Here is a 22,535-nt window from a genome sequence, read left to right on the forward strand (position 1 = left end):
TGATGGATAGGCCTTTCAGGAGACAAAGACCACGAGAGAATTCAACATGCTCCTGGCTCGGGGCCAAGCCAGCCTCATCTCCTAGGCTTTGTCGAGTGTGGCTTTTTGTCTGCCTTCACCACTTGCAGGGTACCTCTGCTCTCACCACCGGGAGGAAGCAAGTGTGTATACGCACACACAAGTACACACACGCAGCTGTCTCTGAGCACGGCTCTCCTGGGGGCAGGAAGCAACAAGGGAACTGCTAAAGCCCCCCCATTAGCCCTTTCCCTTCACCCCTTGGCTTCTGAAGCCGGGGCCTGGGGTGTTGTCTTGTGTTTGCCTTTCGTGAACCCAAGCCCAGAGACAGTCTAGGGCCCTCTCAAGGTCACACAGCAGGCTGAGGGCAAAGCCACCAGAGAGGCCAGTTCTCCACCTCTCAGGCACCGGCTACGCTGAACTGCTGGGGCCCCAAGGCCACAAAAGACTGCCTCAGCTCGGAGCTTCCACCCCACATTGCCTTCCCCTGCCACCGTCACCTGGGGAACTCCTCCTGATGACACCAGAGAAGCCCTTTGGGGAAGTGACGGAGAATTTCTTGAAAAGGGAACCAAGTTTAGAGCTCTACAGATATCTATACAGACGCAGACCTGGGGGCCTCTGGGTTTGGGGGAGCAGGACTCGGGGAAGTCACCCAGGGTGACTCAGGCCACTCAGGCCAACACGCTGGAAAAATAAGCTGCCAGGAACACCTGGGTGGCTCAGTCACTTAAGTGTCTGCCTGTGGCTCAGGGTGTGACCCCGGGGTCCAGGGGTCGAGTCCCGCATCGGGCTTCCCGGAGGGAGCCTACTTCTCCCTCTACCTATGTCTCTGCCTCTCTCTGTGTGTCTCTCATGAATAAATAATTAAAATATTTTTAAAAATAAATAGATTAACAAAAAATAAGCTGCCAAAGCGAGGAGCCTGGGGGCTGCCCCACCCCCACCCCAGGCAGCTCCTTCCAGTCACGAAGCCCATCCACACCTGGAGGGACAACCCCTCACTTGGGTCTCCCTCACCGCTTCCCCAACCCCTCTAGTGTGGGGGCTGAAGTCCTGGGCACCGAGGTCCCAAGTTCTAAGTAGGACATCTTCCCAAGCCCTCAGTGGCTCAACTGTCAAACTGTCAATTGTCCCCAGTCCAGGAGGGGGGCACAGAGCCTCAGCCAGGGCTGTCTTCCATGGCTGGGTCACTTGGGTGCCCCTCTGGCTCTCACAGGCCAGCTCAGGGCTCAGAACCGCCCTCCCGAGGGCCTGGATGGAGGCCCCTGTGGTCCTGGCCCCAAGTCCCTACCTGTTTCATCTTCCCAGCTGCGGACTCACCTCCACGACCAGACAAAGCCTGGCAGCTGTGGCATTTGCCTTGATCTCTCCCTGGCCAGGTGCGTGTCTGGGATGGAGCAGAGGATGGAGAAGGGGCACACCGCTGCCGCCCCCAGAAGCCTCAGCTGAATTGCAGTTCAGGGCTGAGCTGCCTGGGGCTGCAGATCAACAGGGAGGCCTTTCGTCCCTCCAGTGGCAGCCAGCTGGAGCAAGGAGGAGCAAGGGGAGCATCTGGGGCGGGGGGGGGGGGGGGGGGGTGGAGACTCAGCTCCCCTTTGCTCTGGGCCCTCTTCTGCTAGGCCCTCCGGCCCCCGTTCCATCCCCATCTGCCCAGACACCCCACTCCCTCCGACAGAGGTGGGACCAGAGTAGAAACTCCGGGCAGGTTCTTTGGGGCACCCCCTCCTTGCTCAGCCCGGGAGAGTTCGGGATTGCTGGGGATGAGGGGGAGTCTCCCGAGGTCCGAAAGTTTAGAAAATCAGAGGCCCGTGGCAGAGGTACCCTCACTCTGGAAGGGAGGTCATCTCAGCATCTGTAGGATTAGGGACCATCTGGTCCAGGCCCTCTGTCCCTCTGATGGGGAAAACCAAGTGCAGGGAAAAGAGCTTCCCCACCCCGCCCAGGCCACTGAGCCAGAGGATCCAAGAGGGGATCTCCTGCTCCCCCACCCCAGATCTTTCTCAGCCCCCACTCCGCACGTACGGGAGCTCCCCAAGCCCGAGTGCACAGAGGCTGGGTGAGGTCGGGCAGCTGAGGACAGGAGCACCACTAACTGATGGGGCCACTAGCTAGCACTGCCCCCCGACCTTGAGCCCAGCTGTGCTTGTGTGTGGAGGCTGTGAGGGAAGGCCAGGGCAGGGCAGGCTCAGGAGAAGACCCCATGGCCCTAGGATTATAATCCAAGGCCAGCGTGTACCTTTTACGCCCTGAAAGCCAGAGCAGGGTTTCCTGAGGGCGCCGGGGTGAGGCCACCACTGGGCAGGTGGTGCTGCCTGGCCCTCTCCCCAGACCGTGAGGCCGGTCAAGTCTGCTTGGGCCCTCTGAGTCTCCACCTCATATCTGTTCCCCCTGCCTCCCATCGCCAACCCCACCCCCTAGCTGTGCCCACCTAGGAGGCCAATAACTTGCAACGAATTCTCCTGGGGGGTGGGGGGTCAAGCATGACCAGCATCTCGTCCATGAAGCCAGAGTCTCTGTGGCCCGATCTCTGTTGGGCGGCGCCACTCAGACCACCAACCAAACTCTTCCACCTGCCGCCTCTGCCTCTCTCAGGTCCTGCTCATGACATTGATTAGCTCAGACTATGGGGTTAGAGGCTTTGTGGTTACCCCGAGCACTGGGGGAGATGTGCAGACCGCACATGATCACTGCCTTCCCCAAGGAGAGGGCCCGCGGCCCACAGCCAAGAACCACCCCGGATAGGGCACCTGTTACACCTGAGGGACGTGCAAACAGACTGAGAAGAGCTCTCGCAGCTTTCCCAGGAAGCCTGGAAGACCATTCAGGGAGCCCAACTGTCAGCAAAGGGCCCCAGGCCTTGGAAAGGACCAAATTTGAAGGAGCTTTTAGACTAAGACACATGCGCCCTCTGGTGGTGATAATGGGAATTGCATGGCCTCCGACCAGGGGGTTTTGTCGCTGTTGGTGATGGAGAGTAATTCATTCAACCACTACCAGGCTTGGTTGCTCTTTATGACCCAATTTGTGTCTGAATCGTGAAAAATCCCAGAGTGAAGTGAATGTACAGTAGCTCCCAGTCCCTGTGACCTTTGTGGAGAGGGAAGGAAAACTATTCATAAAGACCCTGGACCAGGAACGGGTCACAGACCTCAGAATGTCACTTAGATCAGTGGTTCTCAGCCCCAGCTACCCTCCAGGGCTACCTGGGAGCTTAAGCATCAGCATTCAGGGGCCCCACCCCAAGATTCTTATTCTATAAGTCTGCAGGGAATGCTGGGTGTCTGGTGGTCTGGTGTCTGGGTTCTCTGGGGTACACCACCTGAGACCCAACACAGCCTCACATTTCACAAGGACGGAGGATTTGCACCAGAGCTTGGAGAGCTGAGTGATGCACCTGGGACCATTTCTCCTGTGGAGCAGTTAGAGTTCCCTTCCATCTTTGGTACCCTCAGAGGTCTGTGATAGAACATTCTAGAAGTGTAAGTCCTCTGCACTGCTCTTATTTCTTCCCAGGTGGGCCACAGACCTAGAACACCCCCTCCTCCACTTTGTCTTGCTGCTTCATCCAAGAAGCTTCAGGACCCAGCATCCTTCGAGAAAGTGCCCCTGGCCAGACCCACCCCACGCCTGTACCTATCTCTCTCCCTCCATCGTGGGCAGGTCAAGTACGTGCTCCATCTTGTGTCTGGAAGTACTGAATTCCATCTAAGGGTGCATCCTGTCACATTTTATTTGTCCTAGGGGAGCCCACATTTGGAGCAGGGTGTCACAAAGACCTTGGCCCCAAGTTGCAGGCAGCCAGACCCTCTCTCTTCTCCCTCTGCTTTCCTAGCCCATGGGGGACCCGTGGGGGGTCTGCTCCACCACCCCCAGGTGTCAGGAGAAGAATGCTGGAATGGGAGCCAGAGACCTGGTTTCTAGCCCTGGCCCTGATACAGGGCTGGCTGTGTCACCTGGACACGTCACTGCCCTTCCCAGGGCCTCAGTCTCTCTTTCTGAAAAGTGCAGCTTGTCTATTTTGCTCCCTAAGGACCTTGCGTGTCGAAGCCTTCTGTGGCGCTGTGACGGCTGGTGGTCTTCAGGACCTGGGAGCGGTACAATAAGGCAAGGAAACTAATTTGAAATGGAACGGTGGCCTACTCTGCCTCTGGCCCCAAACATGCCCTGCTCATTTTAAATGTTTTAACTTTTTAAAAAAAAATTTTTTTATTTTAAGTAGGCTCCACGCCCAACGTAGGGCTTGAACTCACGACCACCCCCCACCCCCAACCCAGTTCATTTAAAACTCCACTAATGTGCTGCTGTGTGGGTTCCCCTGCCAAGTTCTCCTCTCCCTCCCCGGCATGCCTACAGACCCGGATGATGAAAATGGACACTAGGTGGTGCCATGATCCAGCCACCCCATCCCTTCCACAGGAAGAGCAGGAGAGGGAAGATAGGCTCCTTCGGGTGCAGAAACTGCCAGAGGGGAGCACGCTGCCCTGCAAGGGGGCCACAGGCTTTAGGAAGTCGGGGGCTGCTAGGAGAGGCAGCCTGACAACCTCGTGGCTCAAGTTGTGCTTGGGTGGGTGCCTGCCAGCGTGGACAGGGCTAGAAGAGAGGGTGCCAAGGTCACACCTTCACCATCCACACCCTGGCCCCAGGATCAACCAAGGCAGCACCCAGACAGGTGGCTGAGAACAGGCCCAGTGGGAGTCCCCAAGGCCCAAGAGTAGAAAGGGAGTGGCCTGAGCTTAGCACCAGGGTCAGGAGGTGGGTAGGGGGACAGCGTATGCCGAGGCGCTTGTGCCAGGCCCCCCAGACTCATCCTGGCACACTGGTGCTCATGGAAGGTAGCAGAGCACACACTGTGGTCACAAGCAGCCACAACTTTGGCAGCTCAGGGCACGTCTGCAGAAGCTCCCAGCAGAGAGCTCCAGGAGCAGCACCCAGGGCCTGAGCAGATACCCAAGGAGCACCCAATTGTCGTGAACGCTTCACCTCCGCCTGGCATTCAGAAGGCAGGCTGAGTCCTCTGCCCACGGGGCTCCTGGCAATTCAGGGGTCAAGGAGAGGCCTGTGACTGTCATACTGAACTTCCTGCCACATGGGCACCTGAGCGAGTCACTGAAAACCAAGAGACTGGGCTGTATTGTTCTCCAGCTCGGAAGGGAAGGGGAGTGGGTCACGGCAGGCACAGGAGCCAAGGAGGGAGGGAGGCAGCCGGGGAAGGAGCCTCTCTGAGGCTGGCTTTATTATTAACGTGAGGCGGCCTGGGTGGGAGGAGGCCGAGCAGACCCAGAGGTCACGTGGAGCCTGGCGCTTCCTTCAGCCCCAGGGCCTGGCCATGCTGGGGACAAAGGTCACCAGCTCCGGGAAGGCTTCCCAAAAGGCCCCCCTGCCCTGGGAGCACCGCTGACTCTGAAAAGACAAAGACGGGATCTGGGCTGCAGGGATTTTTGTTTTATCCCTTCCTCATCTCACCTTCCTCTTTGCCCCCTCCCTGGGCCACCCACGCCACCCCAGGCGCTTGGCCATCTTTTGGAAACCCAGGGTGGGTTGCAGACCACCTGACATTCTTCCCAGCTCTCCTTCTTTCTGCACGGCCATGGCTGGCTCCCCCCTCACCTGTCCCTCCCCAGCTTACCTGTCATTACAGATCATCCTCATTGACTTGCCTGGGGCGAGGAGGGAAAGACAGGCAAGGAGGTCAGAGGGGGAGGTGGCGAGTCTGGGGCCCCTGAGGTCTGGGACCCCCCTCCTCACAGGCTTGGGAGACCTGGCCCCCCTTTCCCGCCCACCCCTGGCCTGGTGTCCCCACCTCACTCCAGGACCCTCCAGGCACTCACCGGTGCTTCTTTTTGCCTCCACAGCGGAGTCTTTTACCTTGAAGAGAGAAAAGAGGAGAGTTCCCATCCACTCTTGCTTCCCAGGTGAGCCTCTCTGCCCTGAAGGATGCGGCACTATAGCCTCTAGTCTCTGCCCCCCCCCACCCCCCTCCCAGACCCACACTGACTGTTTCGGTCTGCATATAGGGCTGGGCCATAAGCATTCAGTCAGCTGGGCTGTCAGTCAATCAACAAACTTCTACTGAAGTGGCTCCTTGGTAGACTGTGAGCGCATGGAGCAGTGACCGAGCTGGGCCAGGGCGGTGCCCCAGCATGGGGCTGAGGACAGAGTAGCTGCTCAGTAGGCTCTCGCTCTCGGAGGAGGAGGACATCTGGAAGTCCAGAGCCAAGATCTCTGCTCAGGCCTGTCCGCCCCCTGCACCTGTGTGCAGGCCCACAAGACACTTCCGAGCTGGCGAGAGCAGCCGTGTCTGCAGACGGAGGCCCTCAGATGGAAGGGCACTAACCGGGGATGTGCTAGGATCCCAGGCCCCAGAGGAGGTCGTGTTTCTGTTTATTTTTCTTCTGGCTGCACCAGACCAAGTCCACAAGCATTTACTAAGCCCCTGCTGTGTGCCTGCTGGGGCTGGGAGATACACAAGGACCTCTCTCTCCTCTAGAACACTCTGTGCCTATGTCTGGGTGCTTCCTTGGCTGCCATGTCTTGGACACTAGCCCTAATTTTATGAGATAAGTGGGATCATCCCTATTTAACAGATGAGCGAACTGAGGCCCAGGGAGTCGGGGGGCCACACACGGCAAACTAGCAGTGGGGTCCAATGCCCTGGCTCCCAGCCACGCTTGCTTTCCAGCAGTCGATGGGGTGGGGTGAGGTAGGGTGGGAGGGCGACACCCCTGGGGTCAGCTGCACTCGGCTCTGCTTCGGATTGGCTGTGGAACCACAGGGGCAAGCTGGTGCACCTGTCACCAGGTGGGGGGTGGGTAGCTTTTCCTCCGACAAGTGTGACCGTAGTGGCCATGCCTCCGTGTTGCTGAGAGGATTAACTGGATTGAGACGCAGCTCATGCCAGGAAGGGAGAGTGCCCAGATCCGGCCAAGGGAGGTGTCCGGTGGAGTTCGGTTCCCTCTCCTGCCCTGAACCCCAGATGGCTGGAGTGTCCCAGGCTGGACGCAGCCGGCTCTCCCCCCCCCCCCCCAGCGCCACCAGAGGGCGCACGGGAGGAAAGGGGATTCCCTCTGCGCGGTCCAGGGACCCAGAAGGGAGGCGTCCCCAGGCGCAGGGGTCTATGGGGTGGCCCTCAGTTCCCGCACCCTGCGTCACCCTGCATGGGGGAGTGGGGGAAGCCGAGAGACTCACTTCCCTTCTGGCATCTAGGAAGTGGGGTGAGAGGACTTCCCCCCACCCCCACCTGGGGCCCCCCTGTGGCAGCCCTTTCCAATATGAGGCCAGCCCCACTTACTGAGGATGATAATGAGCCCCACGACGAAGGCCAGGGCAGCAAAGATGAGGCCCCCGTTGCGGACAGTCTCGTAGTCTGAGAAGGAGGGGGCAAGGAGGTGGGTGGCTTGTCCCAGGCACCCCTCCCCACAGCCCACCCCAGCAGCAGCCCCAGGTTACCAGGGAAAGATAACCAGGAGAGGGGGGCAAGTGGGGGGCTGTGGGTGGTGGCAGGCTCAGGAAGGGGGGGAGGGGGGCCCCACCGGGCTTACCATAGTAGAATGGGTCCACGTCCTCCTTCGGGCTGCCACCTGAGGGGAGAGCCAGAGGCAGGCTGAGCCAGCCACAGAAACAGTGGAACTCCCATCCTTCCCATCCCAGGGGCCCAAGGGTCCAGGTGGGCAAGAGGCGGGCCTGCTAAGGCCACTGCAGGTGCGAGCATCCGTCCTAGGCCGCTTTGGATACAGTGAACCCGGGACCACACAGCGAGCATCCGAAGCAGGGTGCTGTGCTGCCTGCGGGGCCTCTGGCAACCCTGGGTGGGTTGGTTCTTTCCCCTCCTTGCTTCCTGCGGTGGTAGGAAGGTCGACAGAGACCCCTCCCGTCGGACTCCCCCGTAGCCTCTCTCTCCCTGTAGACTAATCAACTGCAAGATGCGTCTCAAATATTTGTGGAATGAATGGACAGAGAGGCCCTTCGCTTCCACGGAACAGAAGAAGGAGAAACTGAACCTGCTTAAAGTCCCCCATGGAAGCTGGGGGCGGAACTGGGTCTTGGACTCGGGTTTCTAGATTCTTCTTTCTTATGTTTCCATCCTCAAAGGGAAGCAAATTCTTTTAAGAAACAATGTATAGTGTTTACCACATGCCAGGCGAAAGCTAGGAAAACATCAGCTCCTTTAACCGTTGCAACCTCTCCCCATGAAGCATGAATATGACCCCAATATAATCCCTAGAAGCTGGAGGCACAGGGGGGTTAAGCAATGCTCCCACAGTTCCACAGCATGAAGGGGAAAGCTGGGATTTGAACCCAGGCAATAGATTGCTAAGAGTGCAGGAGCCTAACCCCCTTGCTACATCACCTCTCAGATGGTCAGGAGGCACGAGGCATTTCTAGGCCAAGTGTGGTCCAGTCCCCGTGCCTTCTGGGGTCTCGCCCACCCGAGAAGGTGCTGCTCAGCACCAGGTGTCACAACTCTGCCCTCCAGCCCTACAAACTGAGCATGCTTGCTTCGGGGCATCCTAAGGGCGCTGGCCAGAGCTCTGCTGCCCTGTCAGAGGATGGCCCCTCTTTCCTGCCCTGCTCGAGCCCCGTCTTGGCCCTGTACGGAACCGTGCCCCGGGTAGTGAGCCCAGTTGTCCCAGGGCAGCCCCTCTGGCCAGGAGGGGCTAGTGCCTGGTCCTATGGGGGCCCAGGAGCCTGTCCCCAGCAGGAGCCCATCAGAGTTGTTTCCAAGATTCAGTTCAGGTCTTGTTCAAGGTCACATGGGGGAGTTGGCACCAGAACCATGACTAGGCTGGTGGCTCCCCTCATACGAGGAAACCGCCTCCTCCCTCATCCTTTTTCTCAAGCCATTCGATGAGCTCCCCCCAACCAAACCCTCATGTTTTTTAGATCTGGCTCTAAGCCCACCAGAGTCAACAGATGGCCCTGTTGGCTTCCAGGCCCAAGTGACCCCCATCATGCGATCCCTCTGGGGGCATCCCACACTTGGGAGCTCTGGCCCCAAAGCCAGCCTGAGCCCCTCCAGCTCCTGCTCTGAGCTTAGACAGTCCAGAAAGATACCCTGACCCGGGATAGGTGCATGCCAGAAGGTCAGGATGGGAGCTGGTCCCCACCCCCACGCCCCAGCTCTCACCTGGGCCCCAGGGTTCTGTCTGTCGAGCTATACTCCTTTGGAGTTAAAGCAGGATCCCCTTTTCAAGGCAATTTTTAGAAAATCCTCTTAGGAGGCTGGCAAGGATGGGGGAAGGGTGCTGGGACTCCGGAAGGCAGGGGCGCCAGGTGGCCCCACTCATCCCTCCAAAGGATGGGCCAGGGAGAGGCCACCGCCTGCCTCACACACGTACACACACTCACCGTTGTCCATCGACACCCCTGCCATCCCCCAGCAGACTGGGCTGGTGCCTGCTGCCCTCTCCTGCCTGCGCTCCGGGGAGAGTGGCTGGCCGTGGGGTGGCCGGGGATGAGGTGGGGGCATTAAACATTAACAGTGCCAGGTAATATTTACCCGAGTCACAAGAGAAGCCCTCGTGTGAGCGCAGGGGCTCCCTCCGAGGCCACAGGAGGTGTGCGGGCAGGCAGGGGCAGGGAGGAGCTGGCTGAGCTTCCAAACCCTCCCGAAGGAAATTTCCAGAGAAGGGTAGGGGATGGGTAGGCCACGGGGCTCTTCCACCTGCCAGAGAAGCCCTGGCGGGGGCTGCAGCACAGTAAGGGAAGGAGCACTTCCAAAATCCACTCGGGGTCTACTAGAGCTCAAGGGGCCGTGTCGGGGGGGCCCCCAGGGACCCTCACCCCCAGCGGTGGCCCACCTCCCCGACCACTGTGGAGACCACTGCTTCGGGTGCCTGGTCTTACCTGGCACCCAGGGCTCCCCTGAGGCCGCCCCTGGGTGCCTCCCCATGGCCCACCGTGCACAGTCATGTCTCAGGCCTCTGCTGCCCGGTGCCTGCTGTTTCCTTCATGCATCGGGGCTGCATCCAGCAGCTCACACCTCAGGCCGGAAGGCTCCAGCCATCCCTAACTAATCTCTCTCCCTGCGGCCTCTTGCTGTTTCCTTCTACAATCTAGCTTTCCTGGGCCAGTTGCCTGTGTTGCACCGTGGGCTCCTTTAGGAAGGGGTCAGGCCCCAGCACGAGGACAATGTCTTCTTTTCTAACTCACAAAACACTTTCCCGTTGTCTCTTTGTGCCATGTGTTATTCCCCTTTTTCCAGATGATGCATCCGAGGCATAGAGAGGGTAGGGTCCTGGCCCAAGGTCACACAGCTGGTGAGGGGCCAAGGTGGAAGAGGCAGGCCTTAAAGTATAGAAGTCAGGTGCTTTCCCCCACCTCCGAGGCTGCCTCCCTGCTCTGTGGTGGCCTCTTTCGCCTTGGGGATCCCCAGGCTGGGTACTCCAGGTGCTTATAACCTTGAGCTGGGTTCTAGTCCATTGAACTGGCCTCCAGAAGAGGTTAATGCTCAATGGTAGCCAAGGGGCCCCAGCCAGCAGTCAGCAGCCAAGGATGGGTTGCTCCTTCCAAAGGGAACTAATCCATCCGTTAACCCTCCTTGAGCGGTGGCAGGGGATTCAAGTGTGAGTTCATCCCCTGGCTTCTCTGACTTGCTAAGTAAATGGCCTCTGTGGGCTTACTGAACTTCTCTGTGCCTTCTCTGTGTCTTCTCGTCTGTAAAATGGGACCACTCCTGACCTCAGGGAATTGTTGTGAGGAGAAGGGAGATAATGCAGGTAAAGAGCAGGGCACGGAGCCTGGTACACAGCAAGTGTCACTACTGTTACTGTCATATTTGGGTCGACTGGAAAATACAGGGCATTAACCTTCTGTTGAACATTAGCTGTTGGGCGCAGGAAAGCCAACTGCCCTACAGCAAATTAGCCTGGGGGTGAGATGGAGACAGAAGGTCATGACCATGACCCTGCACACCAGGGGCCGACACCCATTCCACTCTCCTCTGCTTTCAGAGCCAAGCGATGAATATTCATGAGAATATGACAATACAGCTAATGGTTAGTAGGGACTGACCATGTCAGGCTCTCTTTTTTAAATTTATTTATCTATTTTGAGAGAGAGAGAGAGAGAGAGAGAGCGCGCGCAAGTACATATGAGCAAGGGGCAGAGGGAGAAGGAGAGAGAATCCCAAGCAGACTCCCCGTGAGCACAGAGACCATGCAGGGCTCGATCCCACAACCCTGAGATCATGACCTGAGCCAAAAAAAAAAAAAAAAAGTCAGACACTCAACCATCTGAGCCACCCAGGCGCCCTGTGTCAGGTACTTTATATGCACTGTCCCCACTGATTCCATGCTTGCTCCATTTTACAGATGGAGAAGCTGAGGCTGAGCATTCTCTCCCTGCAACGACTGCTGGAGGGGACCAGAGCAGTGGCATCAGCCCCACTGGGCAGACCAAGAAGATCAAGGGATTTGCCCACAACATCCCATTAGTGACAAAACCAGGGCTAGAAAGCCAGACCCCTGAAGCTGTGCTCCCAAAGCTACGGTAGCTCTCCCCACAGGACACAGTGCCCCTTACTACACATTCTCGCAGTATCTTAGTGCCTTTTGTCCATTTTTGTAAGCTACTGAGGATTCTATGCAATAATGGATATAAAAATAGGTGGAAAGTTCAGGTAGACGGAGGGAGAGGTGGTGGCAGACAAAAGGGACAATAGGAAAAACAAGTTGTTAATCTGCATTTTTAATGCCATGTGCCAGGCCCTGTTCTGAGCACCTAACAAAAATCAAGCCGTGTGATCATCACAACGGTAAGGAAGGTAAGGAAGAGGTAAGGAAGCCGCCGTCAGCATCCTCATCTCATAGAAGAGGACCCCGAGGCCCAGAGAGACAACTTGCCAACGGTCAGGCAGCTAGGGAGTGGGGAAAACAAGACCTGAACCCGGCAGCCTGGCTTTAGAATTCCCGCCCATGGACAGGTGGGTAGATAGGACAAGCTGTCTTCCCGGCTCCTGCAGCTCAGAGATGCTCAGAGCAGAGATCACATGTCCAGGGCTCCACCTTGAGATGCCTTTGTTGAGAAAGCCTGCCTGTCCTCGCTTCTGCTTTTCCTGCACTTCTGGGGAGCAGGTAGGTGCACCCGAAAGTGAGGAGGTGGACACCTGTGTCCGAGTCTGAGCAGGGGCCGGAGGCCTGGGGTTCGGGGGACTTACCCAGGTACCACCTGTCCATGGCAGGAGCCGCCAGCCGCGTCCTGGGTGGAAGAGAGCAGTGAGGCACCGGTTGCCAAGGGCCTGGCTGCAAAGTGCGGCACTCCCTCCCCCACGGCTCAGTGGGGCCCTTGGGCAGGAAGAGACAGGCAGGGAGGAGGGGCTGGCGGGGGCCCTCACCTGGTGCCTGCCCGCCAGCCCAGTGGGGATGGGCTGGGGCCAGGGATCCACGTGAGAGACTCTGACTTCCACCCGAGGAAGGGGGAAGCTGGGAGCCACAGCAAAGCAAGCCACAGCCGGTCGCCTCCAGGAAGCCTGGGGTGCCTGCAAAGGTCACATGAGGGGTGATGGGGGGAGACCCCAAGAGCTATCTGTGGTCCTCCTAAGCTCCTACTCAGCTGCACCTCCACCCTCCAGCCAGGTAGGGCCTTCGCCCTGACATATCCTGCCCCCAGATCTCATTCTGCAGCTGGGGGTCCCCCGAAATGGGCAGAATGGCAGCAGCCCCTCAGCAGCCACCCTGGGTGGGGCAGGGGTGCTTTCCAGGGCCCGGCTGGGGAGACTGAGGCAGCAGCTGCAGGTAGTAGGGTAGAGATGGGGAGCAGCTGGGGCCAGGAGGGGAAGCTGGTGTGAGCAGTTCCGTGGTGGCCAAACCATCCTCAGCTGGGGCCCCTCCCGTCCCCCGGGGACTTCCACGGGCTCTGCTGTCAGCCCCACCGCCGCACACAGGAGGCCCAGCTGGAGCCCGTAGCAGCCTAACGAGGCCTCCGAGGGCTGCCGGTTGGTGCCAGAGGGGACGGGCCGGAAGACAGCACCTCTCGTTCGGGAGGAGCAGAGGGCCCGTCCCCAGGGGGACCCGGAGCCCACAGGGAGCTGCACGGCAGGCCTCCTGCCTTGGCTCAACCAAGTCTATTCCCCGGCCTCTGCGGCCTCCAAGGGCCTGGAGCAAGGTCGCCACAAGCAGTCTGGGTGCCGCTCAGTCCCTCGGTTACTTGTGGGCCACCCTGCCTGTCCACCCCAGAGCAGCCCCTGGAAAGCAGGGCTTGGGAGATGCTGGTTCTGTCCCCAGTCTCTGACCTCCGGCTCCAGTCAGACAACAAGCTGCCTCCCCATCGTCCCTCCTGAGCAGTGTCTCCTGCCCAGAGGGGATGACTAATGACACCCCCAGAGAGCCACCTCCAGGCTGGGAGATGCTCTGGAAGCGACGGGCTGGCCTGGAGGAGAGTGATCTGGGGGTGCTGAGGTCTGTCCTGAGGGCCCTGCCGGGGGGCCGAGCTGCTCACACCACCCGCCTTGGCTCCTGTTCCCAGGTGGAACCTGCACACCTGGGCAGCTCGGGGCTGTGGAGCTGAGATCCTCCAAGCTGGGCACTTGGAGAGATTCAGAAATCTCGGGGCTAGATGGCACTGCGGAAGCTACCTGGGCCAAACAGCAGTGGTTCGGAAACGTGAGGATCTCAGCCGGAAGCCCCTTCCCACCCTCCCGCAAACACACACCTACACACATTCTGTGTTCCCTACCGGGCCCTCCTGCTGTGAAGGAAGGCATCTCGACCCCAGGTGGAGAGCCTGTGCCACGGACTGGCTAACTGGAAAGGGCATCCAAAGTCATCCCACCCATCCCCATCACCTACAAAGGGTTCTCTCTCCTCCTGCTCCAAGCCTCTGAGGGCTCAGATTATAAACCAAAGTCCTTTCTGTGTCCTATACAGCACTTCTTAATCCGGCCCCAACGACATCTTTGACCTTGTCTCCAACTTGCCTGCCCCTTCTCTCTGCTCCCGCCGTGCTGGTCTCCTTGATGGCCTTCTCACCCTCTAGGCATGCTCCTGCCTCAGGACCTTTGCACTGGCCCTTCCGTCTTCCTGAACACTCTATCTCTGGAGAACTTCCTGGCTAACCTTGCTCATGTCTCTCTTTGTTGATTGACTCAGAAGAGACCCTTCCTGGCGCCCTAATCTAAAATGTTCACCCCCACTCTCTGCAATATCTCAAATCCCTACTTTAGTTGTTTGTTTCTTTTCTTCAGGAAAGCAAGGATTTTTGTTTGTTGTGCTCATTCGTAGATTCCTGGGCACAGGGTGGACCGCTAGTTTTGTTAAACCATTGAATACATCCTGGATGTGAAATCCTCTCTCCTGTGACACAGGCCCCAGAACTTGCCTAAACAGCCTCTTCCCCTGAAATCCCCTGCCCTGTAATAGGTAACAGGAACTAGTTTATTCCCACAGAGGGACGGGGGTGGTCAGCAACCCCCATGCCTTGCCAACAGCCCCCCCCCCTCAGAGTCCTCCTTGGGGAGTTCTCACCCCAACCCTCTACTTCCCCCCAGTGCTTCACCCAAAGACCTACAGCCATTTTTGTGAAAGCATTTGTTTCTCCTTTCAGGGGGAACCTGGAGCGAAGAGCCAAGCAGGTCTACTCTCTCTTGCTCACACCCAAGTCCTCCCTCAGATGTCTTGTCCTCCAACATTATATGTTCTCATTCATTTGGGGAATATAAATAATAGTGAAAGGGAAAATAAGGGAAGGTAGAAGAAATGTGTGGGAAATATCAGAAAGGGAGACAGAACGTAAAGACTGCTAACTCTGGGAAACGAACTAGGGGTGGTAGAAGGGGAGGAGGGCGGGGGGTGGGAGTGAATGGGTGACGGGCACTGGGTGTTATTCTGTATGTTAGTAAATTGAACACCAATAAAAAAAAAAAAAAAAGATGTCTTGTCCTCCTCCAGCTGAGGTCATCGGCCTGGCTGACACTGGCGACAAGGGTGCCCCTCTTTCAGAGATGCCCTGCTGTCTCTCCCTGGCTCCTTCAGCCCACACCCCACGGTCCCCAGAGAGACGCCCAGGAGAGCCCCTCCTCCCAGGCTTCTCTCCATGCCGGGGCACCCCTTGGGACAGACACACCACACATGAGCCCCTTTGCAACCTGACTCTTCACTGTGGACTCTGTGATGCTGGGGAAGGTCACCTCTCCGGTCCTCTTCTCCCATCTGTAAAATGGGACAAAGCACCTACCTTGCATGGTTGTTGTAGGAATTGAAATGATGTAGGTGGAAGGCCTGGCCAGAGAAGGTCCTAACAAATGTCGACTTCATTACCCACACCCGAGATGGCCTTCAAGGAAGCAAAGACCCTCACTGTGATCCCCTCCCTGGGCTCAGTCCCTTGCCAAGACGATCTCTAAAGCATGTTCCCAGAGCACCTTCCCCTCCCTGACCCTCAGCACAATCTCTGCCAGCCTACCATCCACCCAGCACCCCCAACCTTCCTCTCCTCCCCTGCACCTATGCAGCACTGCTGGTCACTGCTGGGGTCTGGCTGCACTTCTTCTTTTAGTCTTTCTCAGGATACGGGGCCAAACGAGGTGGGAGTGCTGTCCCAGAAAGGCTATGGGGCAGGCCAAGACCCCCCGACTCCTGCCCCAAGCCACACTCGCTTTGTCTGATTGTTCCAGGCTGGAGCCAAGGAGATCTTTGGGAGGCATGGAGAGGTAGCCCCATGTCCTAGTCCCTCTTCCATCACTGTCATACCCAGTGGGACAATATCCTTGGTTGTCATGCCTCAGTCTCCCCTGTCTTCCCCAGGCAGCATTCCATTGTCCCCTGAATCTTCAGTCTCAGGACAATAGTCTGGGTGGTCACTTTTGGGTTCCATGGCAAGGGAGGCAGCAGGCTGGAACACCACTCGAGCATCGTCTGCCTGGTGCTCAAAAGGCAAAGGCCCTCACCACCCGCCTTCCCAAGATGGGACTCTCCAGCCTGCTATCCCCCCATGTCTGGGGCTGCACGTCAGCGTGCACAGCCTTGAACCCCAGGTCCCCAGCAGTCTTCCTGGTGTTGGCTTGCAGCTGGAAAGAAGCCAGAGCCCCAAGAAAGCCCTGGCTCCGGGCTGGGGTCCGTCTGCAGCTGCATGGCATGCGTGGCCCCTCAGCAGGGAAGGCGGCAGGGCCCAGACGCCGATCCGTGCTGCCCAGAGGTCCCAAACCCCAAGGAGTGTTGGCTCTGTCTCCTGCTGTAGCCGCAGATGCCAGGGTCACTGGGGTCTTATAAGGCGAGGCCAGGGGAGGTGGGTCCTGGAGGGTCCATTCCTTAAGTGTTGGCTTCAAGATGACCTGAGCCGTGGGGCACACAGGTCCTGGGAGCTGCCAAAGGGCAATGTACTATGAAAGTCAAGGTCACCGAGGCTTTCTGCCCCTGAGCTGGCAAGGGATGAGGACGTCCTCTTCTGTTTCTACAGCTGGTGACAAGGGCAAACCTGTTTGACCCACCTCTCCCGCAGTGAATACCCTGGAGAGAAATGCATTCTTGACTTTTCTCAGAACTCACGTCTGAGCTTGAACTAGAATAGGGGCTGCTCTCTCCAGCTGTGGTCCTTCTCCTCCTAGTAACCACGTCCCCCTCCTTTTTAACGATTTTATTTATTTATTTGACACAGAGAGAGAGAGAGCAAGTGAGAGAGAGAGAGCACAAGCAGGGAGGGGGAGAAGCAGGCTCCCCACTGAGCAGAGAGCTCAATCCCAGGACCCTGGGATCATGACCTGAGCTGAAGGCAGACACACATCTGGCTGAGCCACCCAGGCGCCCCTCCCTCCTTATTTCTGAAAAGCAGCTGCAGGAAGACCTCCAGGAGCAAGCCCACCCTCTCTGCTCCTGCCTTCCCTCCGTGACCTTCTGGATTATGCTGATGTGGCCCAAATGGCTCACATCTGGCTTTATAACCATCTTTGTCATTTATTTCACAGGTGGCCGAGTCTGGCCTATTGCAAGAACTCAGCTTATGGTGTCTGTGATATGCCTGTGTCTTCTCAAAGTCTGGTGCCCAGAAATCCTCACTTGGTAACAATTCCATCCATTTCATGGTTCTCGAGAGTTCCAAAGAGCTTTTGCCTCCTGGACCTGCTCTGTTCCTCCCAATGACTCAGCCACACAGGTTCTGTAGTATGCATCTAATAGAGGAGGAAACTGCACTGTGATGTAGGTGAGCCAGAACTCAAACCCAGGTCTGACAGGCAGGAGGGGCATTCCGCTATCAAAGAAAGGATGCAAAAAAAAAAAAAAAAAAAAAAAAGGATGCGTAAGGGAATGAGAGGTAGTATACATATTAATAATACAATCATAGCTGCACGTAGAATTTTCAGTGTGTCCACGGTATCACTGTGAGGAAACAGGAAAAGTATTGCTGGGCCCATTGCACAGGTAAGGAAACTGAGGCTGAAGTGGCTTTCCCAGGGTTACACTGGAGCCCAGCTTACCCTCTGGCCAGGAAAGGACTACATTTTGCAAAGAAAATGACAGATGCTGGGGTGTCCCTAAGCTTACACAGCTAGAGGGGAGGGGACTACCAGGGAATGTCCTGAGCTTCCTTCGCCCCCGCCAGCCTGCCTGCCTCCAAGACTGGCTCTGAGGCAGGAGCCCACTCCTCAGGACAGTGCAGGGGCCCCTCCCCCTGCCACCCCTTCCGGCCCAAGCCGTCTGTGACATCCGATCCAGCATCACCTGCTCTGCCATCACTGTCTTGGCAGGTGCCCCATTATTGTGCAAGCAGGCCCAGGGCTGGGGCCTGCTCCATAAAATCAACAGCCGGTTGGCTTGAGCTGGCTGATTCTGCTCCCCTGGAGTTTAGCTGTGACAGCAATGAATCACACTAATGGTGAGAGGTGGCATTCTTCCTCTTTGTGGCCTGGAGACAGGTATTTCCAAAGCTCCTCCCCTGGCTCAGGCAAACACACCTGGTCTCTTTCTCTCTCGCGCTCTCTCTCTCTCATTGGGCCCAGAGTGAGGCAGAGCAGCCAGGGACAAGGTGGGGTGAACCAGATAGAGCTGGACAGCCCTCCACCCTGGCTTTGCCCGGCCACCCCTGCCAGCCCACGATCACTGGGAGGCCAGAGCCCTCCTCCCCAGAGGAAGGAGAGAGCCCAGTGACCTTGGCGTGTCCTTCAGCCTGGCATCCCCCTCACCCCCCACCCCTCCCTGCTGCTTGCGCTCTGCCTCTGACTCTCTTCCAAGAACAATTTGGCAAGTTCCAATCCACAACTTGCAAAAACAAAAACAAAAACAATAAAACCACACACACCAGAGTGGTGGGGAGGGTCACAGCCCGGGGGCCCAGAAGGCAGATTGACCTATTTTTATGTGGTGTTAAATAACACAAACACCTCCATGCAAACAGGCTTGAAAACCCTTGGAGTGGAATTCATGGGGAGGGGGCAGTAGTTGGGAGGTAAGATGTGCAGGACACCTGGGAATCAGTGTCTGAGGCCTGGGGACTTAGCATTCCCTTCTGGGAAGTGGCACAGCATGGCAGCTCTCCTATATAACCAAGTCTTAGTTCCTATATCCAACCAAATTACAGATATCAGTCACCGGCCTCGGGGCTGCCTGGTCAGACATGGTCCTGCCAGCGTGGAACATTGGTCCAGAGGGAAGACACACATCAAATGGCAATCCATGCCTGGATTCTGGATTCTTCTTCCCTGACTCTACAGCCCTGGACCAGAGAGGGAGAAAGGGCTTGTCCATTGTGAGTGGGTGTTGGGGTGGAGGCAGGGGAGATGGTCCTCAATTTGAGCCCGGACCTGGGTAGATCTGGCCATCCCGGGTAGATTCTCATAGTCTCTCTTGGTCAGAGGGTCCATTCTTGAACATTCCCAGTGACAGGGGGCTCACTCCCATTTGGGATCATCACAGCTGTGAGAACCAGGGACTCCCTCACACAAGGCCAAATTCTGCTCCTCCCATATGCACCCAAATGGGTCTATATCCTTTCTTCTGCTGCACAGAGCAAGATGGGCTTGGAGCTGGATGGATCTGGGCTGGACCTTGGCTTTGTCCCCAGGAGTGCAAACTCAGGCCAGTCCCACCGAGCTATGGTTTCCTTCTCTGTAAAACTGAGATACCACCAGGTAGGGCTGTGAGTTCTGAATGAGTTGAGCTGTGTGACATGAGCAGGGTTTGGCACATATTAGCTGCTTTATGTAGTTATTAATAATAATATTATTGCCATTATTTTGATCGTCATTATGCATCTTATTTCCAGGCCACAAGACGCAGAGTACAGTCTAGCTGGTGTATGCCCTGAAGGGCCAGCCAGGTTCCAGATGTGGTCACACCATGCCCTGTGATCCTCTTCTTCTGGACATCAGCCCTCTCCTGCAGAGGGAAACCAGGCCGCCTGGCATGCCAGAGGGAGCTTTGGAGACAGACAGCCAGGCCCTGTTCCTCGTCCCTCCAGGCCTCAAGGCTGTGACCTAGACCAGCCACAAATTTAGCAGAGAATCTGTAAGGTATGAATATCCTACCTGCCTCAGAGATAAGGTTGGGTTATCAGGAGGGAAAATAAGTGGGTGCCGACAGTCTGGCAAAGGAGGGACAACTATTTTCTAGATGCGCCAGAGCTGAATAACATCATTCTCTGCCATTAACATGATCATTGTGAGAAAAATCAGAATCTCCTCCATTAGATTTCCTCACACTTATTTTAACGTTTTATTTTTAATAATGAATGTGAAGAGGTATATCCATCATCTCTTGTGTTCCTGGGGCCTCAGGGTCTTCTTCGGGCCAAGCTCTGAAACTGCCACCAGACTTGTCGATTCCCTGACCCGCAAATGGTCGCTTATTTACAAACTTTAGGTGCAACCAGAGATTTTTTTTTTTAGCCCCCATGATCTCTGACAAAATTGAGCTAAGATCTCAATGAAAAGCCCCAGTCTTTTCAAAGACCTGGGGGGGGGCGGGCAGAGGGCAGGGCAGTTGCAGAAGTAGGATAAGCACTCTGCACATCCCAGGGGTGGCCAGGGAGTAGCTGGACCTCCATGTCACTCAGGACCTGCACCTGCCAATTCTGTAGCTCTAAACAACTCCCAGAATCTAGACTCTTTGAAGATTTGGGGGTGGGGGATGGTGTGAAGGTGTCCCAGACACTCTTTTAGAACAAGACTTATTAGTCCTTACCCACTGGGAATTGTGTCTTGCAATACAAACACACGAAACGCCCAGAGCTGGGGGGCGCCCAGCAGTGACCTCCCAGAGAATCAGCTTGCAGCTGTGCTTATTTGGCCAACAGTACTTTCTCAAAGACTGAACTGGAACATCTCTGGGAGGACACCGTAGGTGACGCCTGGCCCCTATGTGCCATCTATTGTGTCACCACAGCTGATTCATGAATGGACACTGTCCACCTGGACTCCACAGTTTGGAGGCAAGGTACGGAGCACTAAATGTGAAGATAAAGGCAGGAACCAGTGTGAACCGGAGCACAGAAAGGGACTTGCTCATTCTACCTGAAGTCCAGGAAGGCTTCATCGAGGAGGAGGCAGTATTTGGGTTTAGAGAAAGATGAAAGGGTAAGAGCTCTGATCATAACCCAAGTGACCCACCCACACCCTCTTTGCCAAGTCCTTAGGTGGCGGCCCCAGAACTGACCAAAGGGAGAGGTTAGAGCCTTTCTTTCTAGGCCAGCATGTCTTTGGTGGAGCCACTGTGACTCTGTGCTGTGCAGGACATGCATTAGGCACAGGTCCCGCCATGGGGCAGAGCCTCGGCCACTGACCCAGGAGCAGGGGGCGGCTGGAGGAGGAAGGAGTGAGGAGGGGTCCAGGGGAAGGGAAGAGGCTCAGTGTCGCGCCGCTGGACCACACACACCACCTGGCTGCCGCCCAGCTGCCGCCACCTCCCTCTGACCAAGGGGGTGTCCCACAGGCCCTACACACGCTCAAGCTCTTTACACAGAGGAAAGCACTTCAGAGCCACTAGGAAACAAATGGTATTTTATTCCTTTTTGCTGTTGAGAGGATAGATCACAACACGGAGAACAGCAGTCCCGGTCACAGCGGCGCGGTTTGGTTAGTTTCCACGAGAACACGATGGATGGGACGGGCGGGGTCTGGCTGGACTTGCCATCCTTCCTGACTTTCAGCCTCTTGCTGTTCCCTCCGCAGCAGGGCTGCGCGGACCTGCCCGGTCTCTAACCTGCAGCCCAGCTGCCACACTTGCCGCTCTAATCGGCGACAGGCCAACGGTGCAGGAGTCATCGCTGCTGCCTGAGCAGTGGGACGGGGGGCAGAGAAGCAAAGGACCCCTGCTCCCCCTGCCGCCCCCGCCCCCAGAGTGCTGGCCCCAACAGAGTGGATCCTCTCAGCCCTTGCCTACCAGAGACCTCATTCAGGGACAGGAATCTGAGTCTAGAAGAGCCGGGCTGTAGCTGGGAGTCTCAGAAGCAGGGACGACAGGGGAGAGGAGGAGGGTTCCAGAGCCCACAGGGTTATTGCTGAGAAGATATGCAAGGGGCACATTCCCCAGGGGCAGAGTAGAAGCCCTGGCCCCGGGATCCCGGGCTGCTCTGCCTTCCTTGGTGCAGGGCAGATGAGGACTCCGTGGTGGAAGCCCCAAGAGGAAACGACCATGGATGGCGCAGAGCTTGCCCGGAGGCAAAACTGGGCTCACCAGCTCCCTGCTGCGCCCCTCTGATTGCGGAGAGACCCCAGAACAGACTCGGGTCAGGGTTAGAATTCAGGAGCCAGGCTCTTGCAAAGGAAGCGAAGAGAGGCCATGTGAAGAGGGATCACGAAGGTGATGTAAACCTTCCCAAGTCCCGAGACAAATGGAGACCCCCACCCATGCCCCCTACCCCTATCTACACCCACCCCTACATCAAGAGAAGGGACTGGTCTCTCAAGGGAAAAAGCAGGCTCCCGGGAGTGGGAGATGATCAGGGGGTGGGGGGCACCGGGGAGCAGGGAGGGGCTGATGGTGACACGGCTCAGCACCCGCCCAGGAAAGTGAGTCCAGGGTCACTAAAATACAACATCATCCACAAACAAGCAGCCACAGAGACCACGGTCATCAAACACACACAGACACGTCACAGGAGGTGGACGGGACCGCAGGCTGTGGGCAGGGGAGGCGGGTGTTAGTTGCATCATTAAGTTGCGGACCGTGTTGTGGGGATGGGGAGGGGGCCAGGGGGACACATATGTTCTTGGCTTCTCCTGGGGAAAGATCTGCTGCTGAAGTGGCCGGTGTTCTTAAGCATCAACATTTGCATCTAAAGGTTCAAGCAGCTCCGTTCAGGTTCTGGAGGCTAAAGGCGGAGAGAATTTAAATTAAAACACAACTTCGGTTCCTTTCGGGAATCTCTACCTGCTGCCTCCCTGCCTTTAGCACAGTCTCTCTGGCCACTGAGACCCACAGGATGAGACCCACTCCGAGCACCACATTCCTGGGGACACAAGGAGGACGGGCCTGACTCGCAGGGAAAAGAGGGGGGCATGGAGGGGTCCTCAGGGGAGTGCTTCTCTCAGCAGGGCTGGAACCTGGTAGCTGTGGAAAGAAAATTGTTAAACCCAGAATTTCTCTGTCAAG

At 57.0% G+C, this 22,535-nt stretch overlaps 2 protein-coding genes and 2 long non-coding RNA genes across 12 annotated transcripts in view; 2 read left to right on the forward strand and 2 right to left on the reverse strand.

Moving 5' to 3' along the window:
- The first annotated feature begins 1,111 nt into the window (after nucleotides 1-1,111).
- On the forward strand, nucleotides 1,112-4,125 carry LOC140631045 (uncharacterized). The gene is made up of 3 exons (XR_012028729.1): nucleotides 1,112-1,400; nucleotides 3,535-3,686; nucleotides 4,052-4,125. It is a non-coding gene; the product is annotated as an uncharacterized lncRNA (long non-coding RNA).
- Nucleotides 3,721-16,197, reverse strand: FXYD2 (FXYD domain containing ion transport regulator 2). 6 transcript variants are annotated; one of them, XM_072822194.1, is made up of 8 exons: nucleotides 15,705-16,197; nucleotides 12,353-12,496; nucleotides 12,176-12,216; nucleotides 7,560-7,598; nucleotides 7,310-7,384; nucleotides 5,850-5,886; nucleotides 5,648-5,678; nucleotides 5,223-5,421 (listed from the first exon to the last, which is right to left on the reverse strand). In XM_072822194.1, the coding sequence occupies exons 1-8, from the start codon at nucleotides 15,730-15,732 to the stop codon at nucleotides 5,364-5,366; spliced, it is 453 nt and encodes a 150-aa protein (XP_072678295.1). In that variant the 5' UTR covers nucleotides 15,733-16,197; the 3' UTR covers nucleotides 5,223-5,363. The 6 variants fall into 6 exon arrangements, with proteins under 6 accessions (XP_072678297.1, XP_072678295.1, XP_072678298.1 ...); XM_072822197.1 differs by lacking the exon at nucleotides 15,705-16,197 and adding an exon at nucleotides 15,190-15,211; XM_072822193.1 differs by lacking the exon at nucleotides 15,705-16,197 and adding an exon at nucleotides 13,498-14,403.
- LOC140631044 (uncharacterized) lies at nucleotides 12,371-21,594 on the forward strand. 3 transcript variants are annotated; one of them, XR_012028728.1, is made up of 5 exons: nucleotides 12,371-12,593; nucleotides 16,916-17,151; nucleotides 18,526-18,693; nucleotides 19,210-19,456; nucleotides 20,328-21,594. It is a non-coding gene; the product is annotated as an uncharacterized lncRNA (long non-coding RNA). The 3 variants fall into 3 exon arrangements; XR_012028727.1 differs by lacking the exons at nucleotides 12,371-12,593; nucleotides 16,916-17,151 and adding an exon at nucleotides 17,697-17,823; XR_012028726.1 differs by lacking the exons at nucleotides 12,371-12,593; nucleotides 16,916-17,151 and adding an exon at nucleotides 17,701-17,863.
- Nucleotides 20,925-22,535, reverse strand: part of FXYD6 (FXYD domain containing ion transport regulator 6) — a 30,924-nt gene continuing 29,313 nt past the window's right edge. For both annotated transcript variants that reach the window (XM_072822200.1, XM_072822199.1), the window contains exon 8: nucleotides 20,925-22,254. The gene's annotated coding sequence lies outside the window, so the exon portion shown is untranslated. The remainder of the gene's footprint in view (nucleotides 22,255-22,535) is intronic.

This window comes from Canis lupus, chromosome 3 (assembly GCF_048164855.1).
Source record: "Canis lupus baileyi chromosome 3, mCanLup2.hap1, whole genome shotgun sequence".
Classification (NCBI taxonomy): Eukaryota; Metazoa; Chordata; class Mammalia; order Carnivora; family Canidae; genus Canis; species Canis lupus.